At 39.8% G+C, this 23,382-nt stretch overlaps 1 protein-coding gene across 12 annotated transcripts in view; it reads left to right on the forward strand.

The window, feature by feature from the left end:
• The window catches only part of ptprfa (protein tyrosine phosphatase receptor type Fa), a 378,163-nt gene that overhangs the window by 125,004 nt on the left and 229,777 nt on the right, over positions 1-23,382 (forward strand). For all 12 annotated transcript variants that reach the window (XM_044360537.1, XM_044360536.1, XM_044360540.1 and 9 more), the window contains exon 3: positions 21,041-21,186. In XM_044360537.1, coding sequence (XP_044216472.1) covers positions 21,041-21,186 — 146 coding nt within the window. The remainder of the gene's footprint in view (positions 1-21,040; positions 21,187-23,382) is intronic.

The following is a 23,382-nucleotide window of genomic DNA, read 5'->3' on the forward strand; positions in this document are numbered from 1 at the left end:
CTTCTTCACCATTTGCTGTCAATATTTGAGTTGACTATTGAGTTTTACCCATCACTATTACTAACACCGTGATGAAGATTAAACAGTAATTAAACAGTAATCATCTGAGTTTTCCTTGTGGGTTTAAATTCCATCCTTAATTTTACCTTAGCTCCTCAGAGTCACAGCAGTTCAATTTCAAGACACAAAAAATCTGTATTCAAACAGTCAAAATGTTTTCATCCAGACAGGGCTAACTTCATGGCTAGTATGCTGTAACCTTCTTTTTTCCCCAATCCAGCTTGTCTTTGGATTTGCAACTCCCCAGGGTCGCATACACATAATGATTTGCAAAATAGAATCAGTTTATTCCCTGTTTCTTTGCCTTCCTCCTCTAGGTGCAGTGTGTGGGTACTGCTACCATACTTGTGTGGGAGGCAATTTTGCGGGTCATGAACAAGGAGCAGGAGAGAACAATGTATTATTTATAAGAACAAACACAAGTGGCAGCAGTTTCTCTGCATCCAGCTCTCCGAATGGAAGTGAAGATTAGTGACTCTCTTCCGGGCTGACTGACTGTTTCTCAGTATTAGATTATGGGGGGAAACAGGAAGGTAAAATAGTCTGTTTCTTCTGAGTCAGTCTAGCTGTGTGGACTTAAATGTGTATCTTATTGCTGTTAAATTCAACCTTGGTGCCCTGTTCCTCTTCTCAGTCACTGTCTCTATTCATCACCAAGCATGCTTAGTGACAGGAGATTTCCATGTGAATCCAGCTGCACTGATGGCAGCTGAAAGAGTCCGCTGAAACTGGACATGAGACAAATTAAATGCTGCAAAGTATGTCTTAAAGGAAAACTCCACCCTCAGATATATATTGTTATGTATCATCAATCACTCATGCTATTTAATTTAATTGCAGAAATTATTTTGTAATGACTTATTGAACTTTTGTCATTGACTGTTCTGCTATCCATGGCTCCATTCGGCCTTCTTCCCTGGCTCAGTTGAATATATTGGATTTGCAATGTCTGGGCTGGCAGACTGCTATTGATGAGAGGGTAGATTGATTAGTCCATGAGAATGTAATGCTTCATCTTGATTAAAATGAGATGTTCTTGGCAGAGGTCGGATGTATGGATTATCATGTCATCAAGTGGAATTGGACAATGGCTGGTTTTTCTCTTTTGGAAAAATGAATTTTTGAGTGTAGACATGACTCCAAACATACAGTGAGCTAGTAGAAGGACTGAAAGAACTCTGAGATTGAATGTCAGAGATTTATGAAATTTGCAAAAAGGCCTTTGATTTTTTTCTGTGCAACATTCGAATTTCAACCCTCCATTAAAGTCAGACTAGATTTATGAATAAAAAGCATTATTTGAATGTAATAAAGGCACTTAGGGGTACATGATGCAAGTGTATGCATCAGAGGAAATGTTAGCGGGTTACATAAATTTGTGTCTCTGTCGATATTTCCTTGTGTGTTCTTGTACTGCAATTGTGTGACTGAGTGTGTTTGTCTGTCTTATTGTAGAGTACCTGCATATCTGTTTGTGCTAATGTGTGAGGGATAAACAGATGTGTTCAAAGTCACAGGTGGCAAAAGAGCACTGACACCAGAAGCCACCTTATCCAGTATAAGCTTGCCAAGCAGAAATGGTCTTTTCCAAGTTGGTTTGTCTATAATACTACCACATTTTTAAAAAAAATTAAGTAGTAGACATCTTGTCTGACCACACCAGAGGGCAAAAGGTTTTTATAACTGTTGCAGACAACCACACTCAAAGGCAGTGCTGTCATAAAGAGGAGCTTGATGTGAAAATCGTTCTAATGGTAATAACGACCGCACAATCTTTCCTCAAAGGCATTCACGGTATTGTACTCATTTATAAACACTAGAAGTGATGGAAGTAGTTGTGTGAGGAATAAAAATACTTGAAAGAGAAGTTTAAATCCAGCCTACTTTCTCACCTCCTCACCTCTGTCTAATCACTGCGTAAGTGGATGTGATTTGGATAGTTGGATACGGAAAGTTGCAAAAACTGTCAGACACTTCCCCCCAATTTAAGTATGGGGGTGGTGGTTTCAGACCTTGTTCAATCAATCTGTTCAATCTGACAAGCACTTCAGTTGAAGCATACTCTTAAACCAGGGAAGGGATGTAAAGACAGCATTCAAAGTGGTTGAAAAGTATTACCATAGATGCCCTCTTATATTGAGTGATGGCTGTTCAAATTTGCCTGGAACTCCTCACCAGTCAGTCAGAACTGAGTAAACTTTTCGGATGAGAGGTGAAACATCCTCAAGAACTCAACAGCATGTCCAGTTGCCTGAGAACCTAGCACTTCTAGATATCCTATGACCTGGATGAAAAGCTTCAGACAACTCTCAGATTTTTTCTCTAAACCATTGGTGGCACAAACGAATCAAGAACTCTATACATGGATGGAAAAACACTGTTCTGTGTGAACCATTGACAGGTAATGCATGAGCACTCCCCAAGGAGTCCTTCACCCCATCCACAATGTACCTTCTCCTGTAATGCATTTGGTCACTTTAATAATTAAATGAGCAAATTAGCTGTTTGCTAAACTTTGTCTAATACACATTTTATGTGGTTTAAATCTTATGAGTATATCATTAGCATAAAATCATCTCAGATCCCACTCATCCAGCTCGCCTTCTGTTCCAGTTGTTATTCCCTGGGAGGCACTATAAATCACTGCCAACCAGGCCATTTGTTGCCCCCCAGTCAACCTGTTTGGAACTTTTGTTTTGTGTGTGTTTGTGATTTCTGATTGTAATTCTCTTCTGTGCAGTGTTGTTGATGGAACTGTGCTCTTACTTATTGTACCAGAATCAAATTCCACTGTGTGGTCATTAAGGTGAATTGAACTGAATGAACACTAGAATATATTACCAACAATCAGCTGTGACACCCTGCTAATTCAGAGGTCTATTGTTCCTCTGGTTCAGTGGATTTGTTAACTCTTTGACTGGTAATATATTTGCTATGACAATCCCTGTGTCTCAAAAGTAGCTTGAACCTTTTTTTGCCATGACCTTTGGCAGTGCCACTGTACAACAGAAACAAACACCTAGCTAAATAAGCCAACCAAACACATAAAGAAAGAAAGAAAGAAAGACAGAAAGAAAGAAAAAGAATGAATGAAAAAAACTAGCAATTTAGTCTAGACATAATTTGCAAGACAGTCTGAGCCTCCTGTTATTATTGATTGATAACAATGAGACCTCAAGTCTGGCAAAAAAAACAAAAAAACAATGTGTATCAGCCCTCTGGCAGCATGCTCTATAATGGTCAAACCATTTGTCCTGTTGACTAGTGGATGTCTGGTCTCACTTGGTGGCCATTAGTTAGACTGGAAACCTTTCCTACTCCGTAAAGGCAACAACCAACTTTGGAGTTTATTAAAGAGCAAATACAGAGAGTATTGTCGCTTTGTGAAAATTGCCTTGTGACAAAAGCTTTAAGTTGCTGTAGGTTCATTCCTGCTGTATATCTGAGCTGTAAAAGCAGTGAGGGAGCCCTTCAGAGACACTTTCTGTCTTCCCTCCATGCAGTCATATATCAGCCTCCTGCCTGCTCTCTCTGTTACACCATGGAAGTGGGAATTTACCGGTGGTACACGGCTGACAGTTTATGCTGACAGGACCGTCAGTGAACAGCACTGGGGAACTGGCAGGATTTTCTGTATTAGAGGGCAGGAAAGATGTGATATGAAACTCAATGAGCATAGGTTCGCTCTTCCTTCCATTCTCTATCAAAGTGTGACCACATAATGCTATTTCTGTTTGGGATTAATGTGGTGGCCTATGGGATAACATCATCATAGACACATTACACATTATTAGGATCAGCAATTTAGGAAGTTTTTATCTCGTAATAATTAAGAGATCCTTTCTTATTTTCATAGTTTAGCCATTGTTCCCATCAGTAATAACGTACAGTAATAATGTACTCACCAAGTTCAACACTATCACCAAGCAGGAACGTTGATATTGGATGATTTGCAAAACTGTGGACTACATTCCATTTGGTTTTTTTAACATTTAATGTAAATGTTTTCAAAATTCTTTTTTTCTATAATATATGCATATTGTGACTACGGTATGGTTAAGGTAAGTGAAATCTTGTGGTTATGGCGAATATGAAACTCCATGCTTACTTTAAGCCTTGATACATTACACAATACTTCCTGCATTGTCAGTGAACATTTCCAGTAGATGTAAATCATGAGGTCCAGAATTGTCCAATAAAAACATAATTCTGAAGGGATACTGGATAAGTTTATAACTAAAATCTGTGAATGAAAATCCAATGGGTCAAGACATTCCAGCCATCAGACGATCAGAAGAGTTACAAACAAAGCCAGGGGTCAGTCATACTTACTATTACCCAGCCTGTCAGTTGTAATGATCCATCACAGTTTACAGACCCACTTCTTGCTTCAACTTTGACTTACCACACTAATAGTAATATCCCTGTGCAATGAGGGCATAACCAATATTTCAGCTAAACTGTTGGCTTGTTTACAACCTATCTGAGAGTCTCACTTTGTTAGACTTGGAGGAATGTGTTGTAGCAATGTTGCTGTGTAGCCAAATATCAGCAATTACTTTGCTGAGTATAATCTCATCACAGCTGATTAACATGGTGGTTGACCCATGTTGTTATAGGAAAGAATTATCCTTTAAATAAGATGATTATCCTGAAATGTTGCTGCTACAAACATCTGGTGATAGCTAAATGATAACTACTGTGTATGAAATGTTTTCTATGAAATGTTTTTCTTCATTTGAATGAAACTGGCAATGATCAAGAACAAGGCAAAATCGGGTTGTATGTATAAGCATTGACATCCTCTGTTTTATTCCTGCTGCAGGCAAACTTTATTGACCTCTGCAGAGCTAAATTGATTCTTTTTTTGTGTGTGTAAGGCTGTCTTGTTATTGAAGAACTTTGCATGAACAGCCCTCCACTCCTCTTGATTGCCTTTGTGAAGGCTAGTATAAAAGAACTGTTTGCGTGAAAGGCACTGCAGTGGTTCTACCTTCGGTGTCCAGAAGTAGAGAGCCAGATTGTTTATATGTCACTTTGACTGATCAGAGGTTGATTTGCATGGCTGCTTCCTCTCAAATCCACAGCCTAATGAGTCTCTGTGAGGAGAAGACACTTTGTGTGAAACTGTTGTCACTTGTCATTGTGAATTGCCTCTGAAACACAGCTTTATTCCGCCTCACACAACATTTGACTGCCTGGCTGCATGCCTAGACACCATTAAATTCTTGAGCCCAAATGAGAAATAGGCCTGTAAGACAAGTGTGCTGCAGTGGATGACAATGAGATGTGAAACGATAGGCTGTAAACTTAGGAGTTGAGAAATAGTTTTGTTGAAGAATAGTTGTGACCTAGGAATAGTATTAAGGCCCAGCCATTTTCAGGATGTCCTTTACCACGACTTACCCTTCATTCCAAAAGGTAGGGTGTATCAGAGTTGCCCTCTTTGTGGTTATTCTGCTATAGTTAACCAAGTCTGACCCAGCTAAATAGTACATGACCATATGTTAACAGATCTCCAAGCACACACAAAGTAAGCATGTACTACAAACAGGGTACTCATTACATCCCATGCGACAATAACCACTCCAAACTCATATCTAAACTCAATCATATTAATAAGTCAATAATCAAGTTTACACCCAACCTGTGCAATGTGTGAATCTGTGTTCTTACATGCAAAAACCTTTTGGAATCTAGTGATTACCTAAAAAGGGGAATCAGCTCCATCTCTAGGTTCATCAACTTTTTAAGTATAAAGAGGAACTACACACTAAGTTATTTTTTCCACTGTACACATAATTACATAGTTTCTTGTTGGCATGTGATTATAATAGAGACATATTGTGCGTAAAAACAGCTTTTTATGCTCAAAATTAGCTGGTACGTGACTGCTTGGATTTGAAAATTCAGTTCAGCTGAATTCTCTGCCCCTCCCTAATTGTGACATAGTAGGGAAAACTCTGAGGTCAATTCCGTATATCAGCTGCCACGTCAAGTATAAATATCAGAACACTGACTAATGTATCCTCAGTTTGTGCCTCTCACACAGAGCTGCTGGTAGCGTTAGCAAGCCTGGTAAGAGACAGCGGACACACAACATTGTACGTGAACAGGAGATTTATTCCTCTTGTGTGGCAGTAAACACAACACATGCGACTGCCGATAACTGTGCTATACTCAGAGCTTAACAAGATATTCAGGGCTGACAACGGTAACAAAAAGCGTGATAGACAGCAGGGCTACAGCTATATACTGACACTCCCCCACAGATGCATACACACACACACACACACTGGGAGAGTCTCTTGTAGTAGAGCCGCTAGCTCAACTACCATACGGGTGCTACACAGAGATATTCTCTCAAAGGGCTTTAAAGATACAGTATAGTGAAAAACACAGATATTATTTGGTGAACTTCATGGGTAACACATCCATCCTGTAGTTGTTGCCCTGCTTGTCAGTAAACAGTAAAACGTAGGGTTACAATGGTATTTCACAGCAATACTAGTTTTAATCTGTATTCACACAGGACTAGTCTCATCTGATCTGTAATAGTTGCAGAGGTAATCTCTGTTGTGATCAGTTATGAAACTGCCATATCTAGATTTTAGAATAAATGTTACCCACCATATTTCACAACTCAGTAATTAGCAATGGAACTTTTTCATTCTCCTGTGGAAGAAGCGGAGGCTATAGTGGAAAGAGCTTTGATACGATTTTGGGTGCAAATGAAGAAGCTCATCAACCATCTCAGCTTGGAGACCCATTATGCAATCTAGTTCTTCTAAGAGTTGCAGTTTGGGGAATCCAACCATAGAATATTCAAAATGCAGAAAACAGCACCACTTTTTTATAAATAGGCTTTATGTGTATAGGGAAATCACTGAGGTTCTCTAGGTTATGCAAACTATAAAAACACATCAGTGAGCCACAGTGTTGCACTGGGTGACATGTTCCTTTATTACTATGAACACACACACTGTAGTTTATTTGGACTCAATCCCACATACACTGTCCTGCTTCCAGAGTAACTCTCTAGACCACCACTGTGTTTTAATCTGGAGCTGAAAACAATCCCCAACAATGCACTAGTTCCTCCTGTTCCACTTTTAGCTGCTTTTAAAGATTTACATCTTCATTAGGAACCAATGGTCTTGCTGAGAGCTGAGAGCCAGAGACAAGGTAGAGATAGATTAACACAATACTTTCATGGAATATGTTGACACAGGTTAACACAGGAACCACTCAGAAACTTTTAAAAACGGTCATGAATGTTCTTGGAGAGACATGGAGAGTCTGACAGCAGCTGCTCATGGCTGTTAGCTCTGACTACCAGCTCTACATGTATTCATGCTACACTGAGTGCTGGTCAGTCAGCGTCCCCTGACCCCACACAACACACATTATGTAAAGTGAAGCCACAAAGCCACACCCCCTAAAATATACTGTATGTAAACCAGATATGGACTAGGGTCAACAACGAGACTTTTTGTCCCCCAACATTCAGGTCTTATAATAATAAAGTGGTAACATCTGAGCCAGGTATTACTGTCATAGTGATAATGTCTAAGCCTACTGTAACATGTTGGACCTTTAAATCCAATCATAATCAAAACACAGAGGATCGTATTATGGATGCCAGTTCAGACTAGTTTAAAGAATTTGACCACCAATTACAACAATGGGCCCTATTTTTTTGTGATAGTGCAATGACCAGCGCAAGCAGCATATGGACAATTCAGTATTTTCCTAACCATAAAATTTGTTTTGCCCATCTGTGTGGTGTTGTGGTGCCCAGCGCAGCATCCACGGTAAACCGCCAGGAGGAGAAGCACAAATAGGCAGTGCAAAGGGAGTTGTTAGTGTTTTTGTGGAAAATAGGTCTTAGATGTCTCAGAACCACATCTGTGTCTGGAGCAAAGTCACTCCACTGCCACTTTGTGATTTTATCAACAAGAGCAAACTAAATACTTGCTGCAGACGTGCTGCAATAATGGATTAATGCTTGAAATATAAATAGTTTATTTCAATTAAACACTCTCCAATTGGCACAGAAAATAATGTTTAATGTGGTTAAAGAAGAAAAGTGAGTAAATCAGTCTGCATTGATCTATAAATGAATGTGGGTGATTCTGACAGTATCTGCTGTCCACAGCTGCCTTATACTGTAAGAATCACCCACATTCATTTAGAGAAACTTCTTATGAAAAACTTCTTCTTCAGTTCATCAGTTCAGCAGCATCTATAGGTAGCGGCACTGATATGTTGATAAATCTGCAGCCTCTGAGAAGCGCCGCGCCAGAGCGCAGTGTCGTTACGCACGGCTGTTCACTGTGTTTACCTTCATTAAATCAGGTGAAGAGGACACCAGGCTTCTGCAGAATAACCACACACACACATCCACCCACCCACACACACACACACCCACCCACACACCTCTACTCACATCAGACTGGTCGGTTATAACTCATTATTCTGTCTGTATCAGGTTAGCAGCTCATCATAGCCACTTTCTTTTCAGCAAAAGTAGCGGCTCACGTTTTATTCTTGAAACACATTACAGTGCAAACGCTGTTGTGTAACATTAATTACTAAACTATATGACCATTTACAAGGTGACATACATTAGAGCTGAAATAGCGTCAGTTCTATCATGACTGTTATGTCATCCAAAGCTACTTGTACCCCCAGTTCAAAATTCATTCCGGCACCGCTGATGTAAACATTAAAAGAGTAAAAAGTTAGACTCAGTTGTGTGAAATGATCCCAGACAGCACTATCTAATGACATCGTTTTACAAGGCCTGTAACAGACCTGTAGCATTGTTTTTCTATACTTCATGTTGGGAAAATAATGAATCTACACATTAGGCACAGCAACAGCAATGACTGTTTAGATCATTTTAGCTGAAGTTCAGGAGCGGGACCACGCTTCAAACACTCCCCTTCCTGTCATATGTCTAGAAATGCTTACCTGCCCCTGTTTGTTCTTGTTTTCTGTGCATGGAACCTCAGAACACCATATCGCCCACCAATCATTAGTTCAAAAATTCCCAGACTTTAACTTACCTTCCACCGATCACCTTCACTATGCAGCAAAGCCACTGACAACATTATTCTTATAGTCTCTGATCACACCTGCTTGGCCTTCGATGATATATTGTACACAACTTTGTATTAACCACTGGCTATTTGCTTTTAGGTAATCCATTTTAATGTGCTAGCTGCTAGCCTGCATCACTGTCTGAACATACTTTTTGCAGGTTAGCCCAGGTAGCTGCAAAAAGTCAGACTCTGGTATGAAGTGACAAGTAGCACTGCAACGGGCATGAAGAGTGATTTGCAGCCATGCAAGGCAGTTAGTGTAGCATATAAGCAGCATAACATGCTGTGAGGATGGAGTCCCTTTCTGGCGTCAGGCAGCTGTCAAAGTGGAGGAGGCTGTGCTGCTGCAGGCCTCTGCGCTGTGTTGAAAAGCAGAATCTCCTGTTTACTGTGGCATCATTTACTCGAGTAATTGAATGAAGAAAACATTCTGCTCTTTTGAACTAAACCACCCATGAAGAGATGAGCTAATAACCAATACAGTTTATTCCACCAATTATTCAGTAGCTGGAGGATGTTAGATATACAAGGCTGGTCTGGAGAATATATCTTGAGTTAGTGGAAATTCAGAGCACACATACATGTAAATAGGTTACCATGCTTAAGTGACCACAGGCAGGATGATGCAGACTGTTACAGCTGTAGCTTGTTATCCTCAAATTAACTTTTGCCCATACCATTATTTATGGTGTGTGGGCTTCTGTGGGAAAAGTCAACAACAGTAATAAACTACACAACGCAACATCATTACGTGCTTATGTACTTCTATTGATGGAATTAGACCCATTAAAGGACCAGTGTGTGGGGTTTAGTGGCATCTAGTGGTGAGGTTACAGATTGCAACCAACTGAATACCCCCACCCCACCACCCTTTCATGCGTCTCTATGGTGGCCACGAAACTCATGAAAAACGTGAAAAGCCCTCTCTAGAGCCAGTGTTTGGTTTGTCCACTCTGGGCTACTGTAGAAACATGGCGGTGCAACATGGTGGGCTCTGTGGAAGAGGACCCGCTCCCTATGTAGATATAGAGGGCTCATTCTAAGGTAACAAAAACACAACGGTTCTCACTGTCAGGTGATTATACATGAAATAAAACATACTTATGAATATTATATTCCATTTCTGCCAAGCCTGTTCCGCTAGATGCCACTAAATTCCATGAATAAATAAACACTGGACCTTTAATGAATGCACTAATTCTCTTTATTCACATTTTAATTTCCAGCATAGCAAAAAAACATTGATTTGTTATTCACTAATCAATTTGGAAAACATAGTGAAACTCCAGATTATTATTTATTTATTTTCTCTTTTTCTAATTTTTGTTAAGAGAAAAGAACAGCAACACTACCAAAGCAGCATAAAAGCCAAATAGAGTCATATATACATTCAGTTATGACTTATTGCTATACTCAACATTTCCTTGGTAATGGTATTTGCAGAAGTGAATTGCACTGACACAGACACAATCCCTGCTGCATTTCTCTTCTTCTTCTATACTACGTCTGCAAACCACTTTAATGGTTTGTCTGGCTACAGCTATGTGCCATCCTTCTCAATAAATACATGTAAAATGAGTTTAAAGGAATTTTAGTGGCTTTTCCATTATTAATGAGGAAAAACTGGGCTAAGTCGAGTCCACTTTTTGATTTCTTGTCCTAAATTTCTTCTTAATTGTGTTTCTGTATGCATAAAATGGTTTCTAGTCCAGTTTTCAGTTGCAGTTTGGCTGCTGTCTGTCCTTCAGCATATGGCTGCAGTTGGTTTTAAGTTTGTACAATGAAGAATAATGGAGCCTAGTAATAATGGAGACTAGTGTTAGATTTGGCAGGGGCTTGGAGTGGAAAATTTGATATGTCCTCTAACAAAATAAGGTATGTGACATGCATCTCTGCTAATGTAATTTTACTAGCAGAATAAGCCTGTTCAGACTTGAAGCACAATCACACATCACAGAAACAATGTCCTGTTTTCTCTGGATTATCCACAGAACACACTGTCAACACGTTGGATGTCTTTGGTAGAAAGTAATTCCAGTATCATTCTGTATCAGTAGTAGCATCAGTAGAGTTTTTTGCTTAGACAAAAGCAAAAAACTCTTAGACAAAAGCACAAGCAAAAAAGCAAAAAACTCAAAAGCAAAAAAACTCAGAGCAAAGACACTTTGCTTATGAATACTTGTTTTTTTGTTTTGTTTGTTTTTTGGGCATGCAGGCTTTTATTCTCAAGTGGACAGTATAGAGATAACAGGAACTGAGGTATAGGAGATGGGGAATGGCATGCAACAAAGGTCCCCAGCCAGATTTGGACTGAGGATGTTGTGGTTCAATGGCACCTTAACCACTAGGCCACTAGGACGCTCACAGTGTATGAATACTTGTAAACAGGACTTAAAGTGGCTTTATACTCCTTAAGACATGCTTGTCAGATGGTGGAAAAGCCCTAACACCCCCTCTATATAAACAGGGCCTGTGCATGGCCATTCACACCCACCTCACAGTGATTGGCCAACTGTGCAAAGGTGAGAAAGGAGTCAGGGTTTGAACTTCTCTCTCCTTTTTCATTCATGACACAAATATTTCTGTCACTTTTCATGTGAACAAACAAGTGCAACACTATGACTACCTTTCAGACTGTTTGAAAATATGCGCCGTTATCCCCATATTTAAATGATATTGCATCTGCCCGATCCCCCTTCCCCTCTCGGTGACATTCAGCTTTTCACAACTATAAACACATTTGATTTCCCATGTGTTTGGACAACACGACGTATGAACCAGTTCTGAGCAACCATAAATTAACCCTTACCCTGATGGTCTTCAGAATTAACATAAGACTTGCTTTTACAAGCCTTGAGACTTGATCAGACTTCTCTTAACTCACCTGAGACTTGACTTGGACTTGTCTTGATTGACTTGAAACTTGATTTGAACTTATCCTGACAGACTTGGGACTTCATTGTGATCTGGCATTGAAACAGCCCTGGAACAAGAGAATTAATGTTAAGAGAGAGGGGCGTGTGTGTGACTTAAACCATGTTAAGTTGAGGATCTACCTTTCAATACAATAATGGCAGTCTAACATACCAACTAATGGTCAAAAAACCATATTGCACATTTATACGTGTTATAATAATTTCCTATACAGTATTATCTGGATGATTATATTCAGCTGCATCTGAACTAATCCTGTCATTCATTGAGAAAGGCATTTCCATTCCTGTATGAAGACAGAAAGACCTCTAGCGTTTGGCTTCATCATAATTCCCATAAACAGCATGTATAGAGAGCCAGCTTGTGTCTCCTGTGGGCTGCTACTTCTCTCTGCCTCCCTCCTGACTCAACAACCTCCCCTATGTGGCTCCAGCCATGCATGTCCTCTGTGAGATTGGCTTTATGCAAAAATCAGCCACTAAATGAGCAGGGAGGAGTGGTTGGCATTTAGAACATGCTAAGCTTATTATAGTCATACTGTATCTATAGCTGTTGTGTGGCTTTCTGTTACTGAAGGGTTGCTGGATCATTTCTGTTAGTCCGTGTCAGTCGATGTTCAATTTATCACCACCTACAGTTGACAAGATTTTAAGTTACATTATGAATGAGATTTTCAGAAGATACTGTTCCTTTGCTTAGCAGGATGATCTCTTGTCAGAATAGTCCAGCAGTCAAAATTTTTCGGTTTTCTGGTAGATCATTGGCTTCACCACCCCATGCTAACACTGTAGTATACACTATGATGTGTAATAGCAGGCTCAATGTGAACTCTTCAGAAATAAGAACTAATGCAGATGTTCCTCACATGCAGATTTTGTAATAACTGGATGCTGGAAAGAATAAAACTCCACAAGTCAACAAATGTTTCCCACAAGAAATAAATACCTCAAAGCTAACTGCTAATTCTAATCTTAGTTACATTTTTGAAAAGTATTGTTCCCTTTAGAATATATTAGTTTTTCAGATTGGGGGTATGTTTTGTGGTATGTTTGCATGAGTAACAGCTTTCTCCATGTCAGTCAAGTCAAGATGTCCATCGAGGAGTTGGCCATTTAGAGCCAATGATACAGCTGGCTTTGGTGGAAAATGCTTTTTGAGAGAGCTCTTATATATCGAAGTATCCAAGTAGCAATGATGATTCTGTTGGGAGAACAATCAAACACATACATGAACTTTAGATCTTCATAAAGTCAACAATACAAAAGCTCAGCGGATGAGGAGGAGGTCAGGGTGGCAGAGGGAGCTGCAGCAGCGAACAGTGTTGGCATGAATCTAACAGATTAGCCAGATTATACAGTAAATGTCACTGTATACACCTGTATGAATATGACTGGCTGTTACTAGTCAGATGATGAATCAGTCACTAATGGTGATACATGAATGATTCAGCTGATACCAGTCAACTACTTTAAGGACAATTTATGTGATTGCTAGGCTACATCAGCCCCCCAAGGCTTTTTATTAGCATTATGAGAAAATGTTTATAGTCATCATATATGCAAACTGTTCACTGGCAACGCTAGGTGTTGATATTGAAGTTATCTGTAAACCGTTCACTTATTCATACATCTTCCTAAGAACACGCGTGATGTTGGATTTGCCAGTGAGCATAATTTAAACGGAAATTACATTTCCTCCTAAATGGATTTGGCAAAACAAATTAGTAGTATATAATCATATTTTGTGGGAGTTACAATTGACTTCAGGACATCAAGACTCCAATGAGGTAATCTCCCAAAACTCACAGTGTTCATTTAAAGACTAGCAGCAGTTAAGCTGATGGAAACAATGCTGACAGAGGTCATGGAAGGGTTAGTTCACTTACACACCAGAGTGAAAACTATTAGGCCACTGATTTGAAAGAGTGACATTTCTGCTCCAATCTATAAAGATTTGTTTTGACTCTCTCTGAGCTTTAGTCAGAGTTTTGCATACTGCCAATGCTAAAACCCAATGAGTCACAGGTCAAAGGAAAACGTCACCCTTGGATTTTGCTGCACATCAGTTTTAATGTAGTTGTAATTTTCCTGGTAGTACCACTTTCCTACAAACTGCTTCAGGCAGTTCCTCTCCAGTGAGTGACAATTTGTACATTTTGTACATTTAGTGCAGCCAAAATGTAGCAGTTAAATCTTGCAGAATGTACTCCATGGTGCCTAGATGGCTGTTTGGAACATTGTAGTGTTTCTGTATACAGTATCACTGCTGTGTCTCTGTAGGTTTCCATCATGGATGTATTAATTTTCACCACTGAAGTACTGCTTTCACCAGGCTGACTGACTGCAGAAATTTACTGAACCAAAATAGTTTTCATGTCGGCTCCACAAGAAGAAATCAACAGTGTTTGTGTTTATTGTTTCATTGATAGGGTTTGTAAGTTCAAAACTGCTGAATGGCTGGAATAGTGTTGTGTGCCTCGGTCCGAGCCACTTTGTTTGTTTCCCATTTACAGAGCCAGGGCTTTATATGAACACTGGATTTTTTTTTATCAAAAAGTATATTGAACAATCTCTCTCCAGAATCACTGACTCTAACTTTAATTGATACAAGTAGCATACAGATGTTCACGTGCAATCGGTGTGGCAGACTGAAACACCCCTGTGAGAATATGGTTCTGCCTGATTAGATTGGATGACCTATTTAAGGGGAGAGTGTTGGTTTAGGAGAGCAGAAATGAAAGGATGGCCATGTAGCTGTGTGCAAGTTTGTGGAGTTAAGTTTTTTTGAGTTAAGATAAATTTGATTTGCTTGTTTTCATTTTTGAGACACTTTGAGACGCCTCCTATCACATTCCTTGATGTTCTCGCTAAGCTCCGTCACTAATAATGATGTGAGGTCTTGTTACCTACACTTGTCCTGTTACCAAAAGCAGCTAGAAGAAAACACCTCTCAACAAGTGGACCCAGATATGTAGGCACGGTGCCAGCAGCTGCTATTTAACAGCTTCAAAGTGTGCAAGGATGGATTTTTCACCTTGAAAGTGGTTCTGAAATGCACATAGCTCTTGGCTAAGTAAACAGTCAAGTAGTTTAGCATACATTTTGAGAGGTTCAAAGGTCAAGGCATTTGTGTCCTCTAACTGTTATCAACCTGTCCAGAGAGGTTAGCCATCGACCATCAGTCAGGCAGCTAGCAGGAGCTCATCTACTAGCTGTGTGTTGTTAATGTGCTGCAGACCTTTCTAATCTTCACCATTCAGATCACCTCAATATGTGTCACTATGAATATGATGAATATGAACTTTGCAACAAAGATGGAAGAGATGGTCTGATAATGCCAGGATTTATTATGACTGGAAACACAAGTTCCCTCTCTGACCTGCACATTTCAAGCAAGTGTAGTAAAAAATACAACATTTCATATAGTCATTTCTTGATGAAGTGATTTCATGGTGCTTCTTTCAACTGGTTTGAAAGATTCTTTAAGTTCTACCTTTTCCCATTTTCTTCCCATTATAAATACCTATCCTTGTGGATTATATGTGGGAGGTCAAATAGACATATTTCTAAGAAAATCATTCCAAGAGAAACAGCAAGCACAGGGTCGGAGAAGAATGCAAGTGAGAGACAACTCACAGCTGCCAGTGAGGTGAAGCGAGGGCACCAGCATGTTTTACATTTAGAGTGTCAAGCCTCAGGGTCAGCCAACAGCAGCCATGGGAAATAAATAGCTTAATAATGGTACGATCCGCCCGCTTCTCTCCACCCACCTCCTCTGCCTCCTTCAAACCTCTGATAAAAACCTCTGTGGTGTCTTGACTCTTGCATGCTAACTTATTTTTGCATAGTGCTGTAAAGGGCACTATCTCCCTGATGTACACTGACCATCCCCAGGACTCTACAGTAACCTGTTGTACAACTTGTATCACTTGGTTTCCATGGAAATGTACCTGGGGAGCAGCTTTTGGCTACATACGCACAATTGGGTTTTGAATCACATTGAACTTTAAAGAGCATACTTATCAGTTGCCAGAAGTTACCGTGAAAATGTCTTGCCTTGCCTGTAAAATGCTCCTCATAGCTCCCTGCTGGGGAAATAGGATTTAACCCCTGCCTGGAACATTTATGTTCCTTTTTGCAGCCAGCCATTTTGAAATCGTTGTTGTTCCGTTGCTGTTAGTGTGGAATACTGATCAATGGACACTTCAGCTGCTGGTGTTCCATCGGATGACACACACACATAATAGCAGCCCTGGCTTATAAAGGAAAAGCAGTGCAATGCACACATAATGTTACATGATTTTATAGTTGAAATGAACATGTGAATGACTCTGTGAAGACAAATCATAGAAAGGTGGTATGATGGAAGACAGTAGATGTCACATTTACATTCATATGGTTTCAGATAAAGCAGGCTGCTGTAAGCACATCCAGAGAACATGTAAGTCTTTCATATTTGTTATTCATAGAGTTAGGGCAAGTGATATTTTATTGTCACACAACAGTCTCTATGGTGTATAAGTCACATGGCAACCATGTTTCAGACAAAATATGTTAATTAGGGCTGTCACTTTTTATTTGCACCATCACTACATTGATACCATGTTGTCCTATCAGTAATGTAACAACAAGCTATGCTGAACAAATAATCATGAAACCAGCTATCTGAGAAGTAATGTGAGGAAGCATTTAATGTTCGACATTATAGATCTACAAATAGTGGATAAAGATTTTGATAATACTACAGCCTTACAATAAGATTACATCAACACCAAATCTGAAGCCAGCTGTTAGCTTGACTCTCAAATGAGGCAGTGGACACCGCCAATAAATGGAATAATGTTATGTCTACAATACAGTATACAGGCTACATGAGTGGTATTCTAATTCATTCAAACAAATAGGTTCTCATTTCTTTGAACTTCGAAGAAGTGACAGCCCTAATGTTTATTTGCTTTGCTAAACAAGTTTTGGACCATTGGATTGGTCAATGCAATATTTAGCCCAAGACCGCCATCTTTCCCTAACCTTTACCGAGTGCTAAAGATAACCCTAGAAACAAGATAACCATAGAAACAGTCGTGCTTTAGTTGCCAGGAACACATATTGTCGGCAGTGAAATGCGTTGTGAATGTTCTGCAGATTTATACGATATAAACATTTCTTCATTATGTTTTAAAACAACATAATGTGAGGGGGTTGCTTATGGACTTTATTCTAGGCACTGAGTTTCCAAGGCAACTTTTTTTAATGGCCAACAGAGGGGCTATGATGTTGAAGAGTTTTCATAGATTTTTTGCCATACATTCACACCTGGAAGCTACCCAGTACAACCACAGTGTGTTGTGATGACCGAGAACAGCCCCATCTGAGCTGTTTGGGGATAAGAGCTTTGCTCAGGAGCACCTGAGAATTGTTTAAGAGGAAAGAACAAGTGAATCAAACCAGCAACGTCCCAGCCACAAATCTACCTCTCAAACCTTTAGGCCATCCACACTTACATAACTTAACATGTATGTGTCTGTGTTTTGACTGAATTAACCTACTTAATTGTGTGTGTGGGTGGCCTGCCACTATATATATTATATATATATTATTATATATAAACCACACAAATAGAAGGCAGGCAGGCAGCAACCTGTGAGAAGTCTGATCTTGGGTTTGTGCTGTTACCTCAATGTTTTCAAAGTTACAGCAGTGAACCAAGGTGTGATTGGAGGAGAAGTGCTGACAGGGGACAATCAGAGGGCAGCAGCGAGGCAGGGGGGGGAACTACTGGATGACAATACTTTGATGCCTTCAAGCCCAGACACTTCAAGTATCATCCACTTGTCTCAGCACAAACACTGCCACACACTGACCCTGCACTCAAGCAGCCTGTTGCACCTACAAACCAAAACTGTCAGCATCATGATCTGTTCTCTGGGAACAAAGCTGTGGCCTCTGAAGTGGAACATACAGTTTTCTGTTTTTGTAGTCAGGGGGAGATCCTACATGGAATATCTGATTTGTCTAACCACTCCACATTTACAGCTGTCTTTCTCTGAAGGAGAACAGGGCATTGTGAGTGTTGTGAGTGTTGCTAACAGGCCTGGCTGTCCTTCCAGACAACGGCCCAGAATTCAACACATGAGTGGAGACACAGAGACTCACCAGCCCAACACAAGCAATATAAATAACACCACAGATGACTAGCTTGTTCCACAAGACAAATTATGCTTTGGAGTAGTAATTAGTGTCAAAATTAAATTTGACTATGATTTTATCTTAAGAGAAGTACGATTTATCAACGGTGTTATCAGCATTTCCTGAAATTAATGTAGTAACACAATGTGACTCAAAGTATAATCAATTTGAGTCTGAATAAATGATGAAATCAGCTGCAAACTTTGGTTGGTTAGGCTTAGTTTTGAAAGTGTCCCCACACCAAAGACCATGTTGCTTATAAATGCTTAAAGGATCATTCTGGTTTATAACAATCTGGCTCTTATCTTTATAGTTTTGGCCATTAGTCCTATGGGTAATAATTCAGAAGATACCAAGTTTATTGCATTCAAAAGGTGAAAGTGACATTTCATTTATATATAAATAAAGTGGTTTTCAGCACTGAATGGGTTACAAATAAATCAGCAAGTAAGTGGTGAAGTTCCAGTAGAAATGCCCCAGCTTCATCCCAGCAACACTGGAGAAAAGAGATGCATAAATGATGCATACACGCAAAAACCATGTGCGGTGAGAATGTGTGCACCTCACTTCAGACCAGGCGTACACATGTTTTTCTAAAGTGATCTGTGCATGATGTGATGAAGTATAAGGTGAGAAATGCAGTCTTTTAGTGAAACATTGTTTAGGTTGATAACCAGCTGTACTTGTTTGATAGTGTGTTTTTTTTTTTTTTTTTTGCTTTAACACAGAGAGTGTAAAATGCCAATCAAAGGCACATTTATAACCATAATACTGATTAATTATTTATCTGTGATTCATTTTATCATTCTTCTAAAATACAGTACCAGTCAAAAGTTTGGACACACCTTCAAGTGTACATAGAAGTCAACATTTTATTATTAACAGCAACTCCTTTTATTTTGTCCATAGTTGTGACACACTTTGTAAAGCTGGTTGATTACATTACTGAGGTATCACTGCTGATGATGGTTTACAGGCCAATGTGATGAATTGATGATATGGACACTATAAAAAAAAACACACAGCAGCGCTTTAATGACAGCTGTTCTGGCTTGTTGGAGAGCCTTGCGAGTGAAACACAATCAATGAAACCATTTGTTTCATTGACATGAGTAGGAGCAGGCGGCAAATTGATATGAAAACAGCTGGTTTAGGGTGTGTCTTCATCCATTCATGGCTAATTGTGGGGGAGGAAATGAGGCTTGTGCACATGCACCCGGTTCTACAATGACTTTATAAAGATTTATAAAAACAGAAACATGCACAGCTTTATAAATCTGATGAAAAGAACGTGTATGCGTATTTCTTTCTTTGTGTGTATACACAGTTTTAGACATGAATCTACACAGAGTTTTATCATCTGGTCCCAAGAATGCTGTCTCTCTTGAGGTAGGAGAAATAGCTCCAACCCATCACTTATTAGGCTACGTTGTGAGATGTAGTCCACGCTAACAGTTTACACAACCTACATGAAAATGCATGAAGATGAAAAAGAGTAAAGTGCTGAGTGTAAGGATCCCTTTATATAGTTGCTTACGGCACCAAGGTCACATGTGACTTTCTTATGTAAGGTCTTGACCTCCTGTGTGTGTGTGTGTGTGTGTGTGTGTGTGTGTGTGTGTGTGTGATGAAAATACTCTCTGGCGGTCATCTAGAATTCATAGAACCATATTACATTCATATCTCTTATTTTATTGAAAACCTTTCTTATTGTCAGATCATGTTTAGAACAGAAATGTCACCATGTTTCCAAATCTCATTGTAGACCGAGGTTGTGATAAACCAGACTTGTCCTTTTAAGGTACACTATGGAGTTTTCCAGAAAACCTAACGTGTTGACCTTCCGTGTTTCTCACCAGAACACATTATGTGTATCCTTGAGGCCTAATAGATGTGCTGAATTAATTTCCTTCCCCATAGAGCAAACCCGATTTTTTGAATATTTTGAATCTTGCATTGTTCCATATTTGCTTGCTCATAGTCTTCCTCTTTGCTGGCGTATTGGCGATCAGTTTTACACTGAGGAATTCTTGAAAGCACTACACATTTGCATTTCTGCCCCCTGCAGGAAGGTGTTTTGCATCACCCATGTGCTCGTGAGGATACATGTACATCCTTGTGTGTGTGCTAGCAGAGCAGGAGATGTAGACAGTTTGAGCGGCCCACTCCTCACAACATTGCTCAATAGTGCCACTAGTGGTCAAAAACTCCACAGGGGTGTCTTGGACACGTGCCTGACCGTGACATGGAGTGTGAATATGACTTATCTTTTGAGCAGCACTATTAGCCATGCATGACGGTGTATTGCCCTTTGAATAGTGGGCTTTCAGGATTTTATTGTGGTGATGTACAGTATTGGTCCTCCCAGTGCGCACCTCAGTGTTAGTTTATGATACATGTTTATTCATGCGTTCAAAGCAGATTGTTCAAGGTTTATATCTGTTCATTCACATCTGCCTGCTCCCTGCCTCTATTAATAAGACTGACAGGTGCTGCTTATTATCAGAGGAAGGATGGTACTCTGCTGTTTTTACTGGCATTGCTTTTGACTAGGTGTGGCTACAGGCACGATACAGCTTTTGAAAGAGCATATTGTTATAGTTAAGACTTACAGCAGATGTAGAGATGTAAAAAATCCCTCTACCTTGCCCGGAGCTGTTTCTCTGTCAAGGCTCTTCATCTGATATCGGTTATCCTCTCTTCCCTGCACTCTCTCTTCCCTCCCTCATCTTTGTCTTCCTGTCTCTCCCTTAGGCATGCCCAGCTTCATCAAGTCCCCCGATGATCAGACAGGGATTTCGGGAGGAGTGGCATCGTTCGTATGCCAGGCGGTGGGTGAGCCCAAACCTCGTATCACCTGGATGAAGAAGGGGAAGAAAGTCAGCTCTCAGCGCTTTGAGGTACAACTCAGGAAACCGGCCTCAAAGCCCTCCCTGTCTGATGTGTTAGAGCGCGTGGCACCTCCCCCGTCTCACACCTTCACTTCTCATTAGCTCTCTGCATTTGTGTGTATCAGACAGACAGACACAGAGAGGTTATGTGCCCGCTATTTTATACTAACAATTACAACAGAAGTGTCAACAGAAGACAACACTTTCTCAAGTGGATGTGTGTGTGTGGTAGGCTGAGCTGGAGGCTGGAGGCTGTATTTACTAATTACCACCATGCACACAAACCTATACAGCAGCTTTCCTCCATTTATTGCCTGTTAATGCTAATCAGGTCTGTTGCAATATTCTAATGAGGATACCTGAGGCACAGCATCACAGTAAGTGCAGAGTTCAGTGTCTGCAGGTGAAATAGTGGCACTTGCAGGTTAGAGAGCAAACTGTGATAAGCCAGTGTAGCTGAGCCAGAGGCCTGAAACTGACTTCTGTCAGGTTTATTCAGTTTGTGTTTAAGAGCAAATTTATTCAAGAACACCATGACACCTCTCCATGATTCCACTATTTTATTTTATCTTAAAATATTTGATTAATCAGGCATTGATAAAACAGTTTTGATGAATGATAAATGTAAGAGACAAAATCACCTAACTAGGGCTGTCTAACTAAATTTGTATAATTAGTAATACTTAAACTCGTCTGTAAAATGAATAAATAACAATTTAGTTGCCCACAAAGCAACACAGACAAGACAGGCCTCTAGTATCAAGACGGCGTGTATTGATGGAAAGACCTGTGGATGCATTTATGAGAGCACATTCAGAGTTTTAGACTTTTGGATGCACTTTCTCACCCTCTAGTTGACTTTGACAGAAACATGAACAGAAGAAAAAGAAACTTGCTTGAGTCCAGTAAACATACCTCCATTTTTGTCTGTGTTACAGTAATGCAGGTGACTATTTAAAGACTAAAGTATGAAGCAGATATTACTTTATCTTTTACTGTTCCTCTTCCAAAATCAATGGTAAATTTATCCTTCTTGCAAGTTTTTATTCAAAACACAGAAATGGAGCTACACTCCAGAGATCAAGATGAATAGAATACTGTGATGAAGGAACATTTCACCCGGTGCAACAATACGGTTCTATGTACATCTACGTGTATTTGATAGTTGGTTGAGGACTGAGTCCTATGGCCTGGAAGCTTGTTAGCAGGATAAAGCAGGATAAAGTTGGGATTAGTTTAGTTGGGAAGTACTGCAATTGTCCCATCTGACTGCATGTTAGTCTAGCTCTCTCAGAGTGTAAAATTAAAGGGTATGTCTGCTGTCTAGCTGGCGTTATTTCATATTTTTCTCAACAGTTCTTGTCAAAATATCCAATAAAAAGACCAAAACATGAATTTTGTGATGTGTGAATGTGATTGTTTCACAGGTGTCAGGCCAGCAGCCAACTCATAAATGAGCAATGTTACTGATTTCTGTAGTTTGAAAAAAAAAAAGTGAAATTTAAAATATTCAGCATGATACCATGTCTATTTAATACATACTTTATGCATTGGTTCAGACCAACTCAAAGTTTCCTGTTGAGTCTTTAATGCATTTGATTGTGCATTTTATGCATGCAACTGCATTAAGACACGCAGCAGCTGCCTAATAAATAGAACCACATGAGCCTTCCTGCAGGTCTCTGGAGCAGCAGGAAGGGTCATTAGCTGCCAGCCAACCCAAATGACTTCAAGTGAAGTGACTCAACATGAGTCCTGCGTAGACGGAGACACTTGGTTCATGTCGTTGTGAGTAATAGGAATTATCTTCCACCTGTCTGCTCAGCATTACTCAAACTGATGGCTACCCTGTGTGTAGGGTGTGTGTACCTCCTCTCAAGGCAGAAAGACAGTCCAGCTCTCTGCCTCACATGTTATTCAATTTGATTCAGTTGAATCAGGCTTTTATAGATTAATACAAGAGGAAGAGAAGTCAAGGACAGATATCAAAGGTGAAAGCATCCAATCCATAAACTATTCAGAGCACAGGAAAGAACCTTGATATCACTGATCCTGACCACAGTTGTATGTTGGCGTTTTCTCAGCTACTTAGTTTAAAGTTTTCAAATATATGTTTCATTTTCTTAATTTGGTCCAATTCAATTGTTTTGCCAATAATTTATTGTATCACACCAATACAGTGTTACTCACATCTCTTTGCATAAA

Source organism: Thunnus albacares, chromosome 9, assembly GCF_914725855.1.
Source record: "Thunnus albacares chromosome 9, fThuAlb1.1, whole genome shotgun sequence".
NCBI classification, from domain to species: Eukaryota; Metazoa; Chordata; class Actinopteri; order Scombriformes; family Scombridae; genus Thunnus; species Thunnus albacares.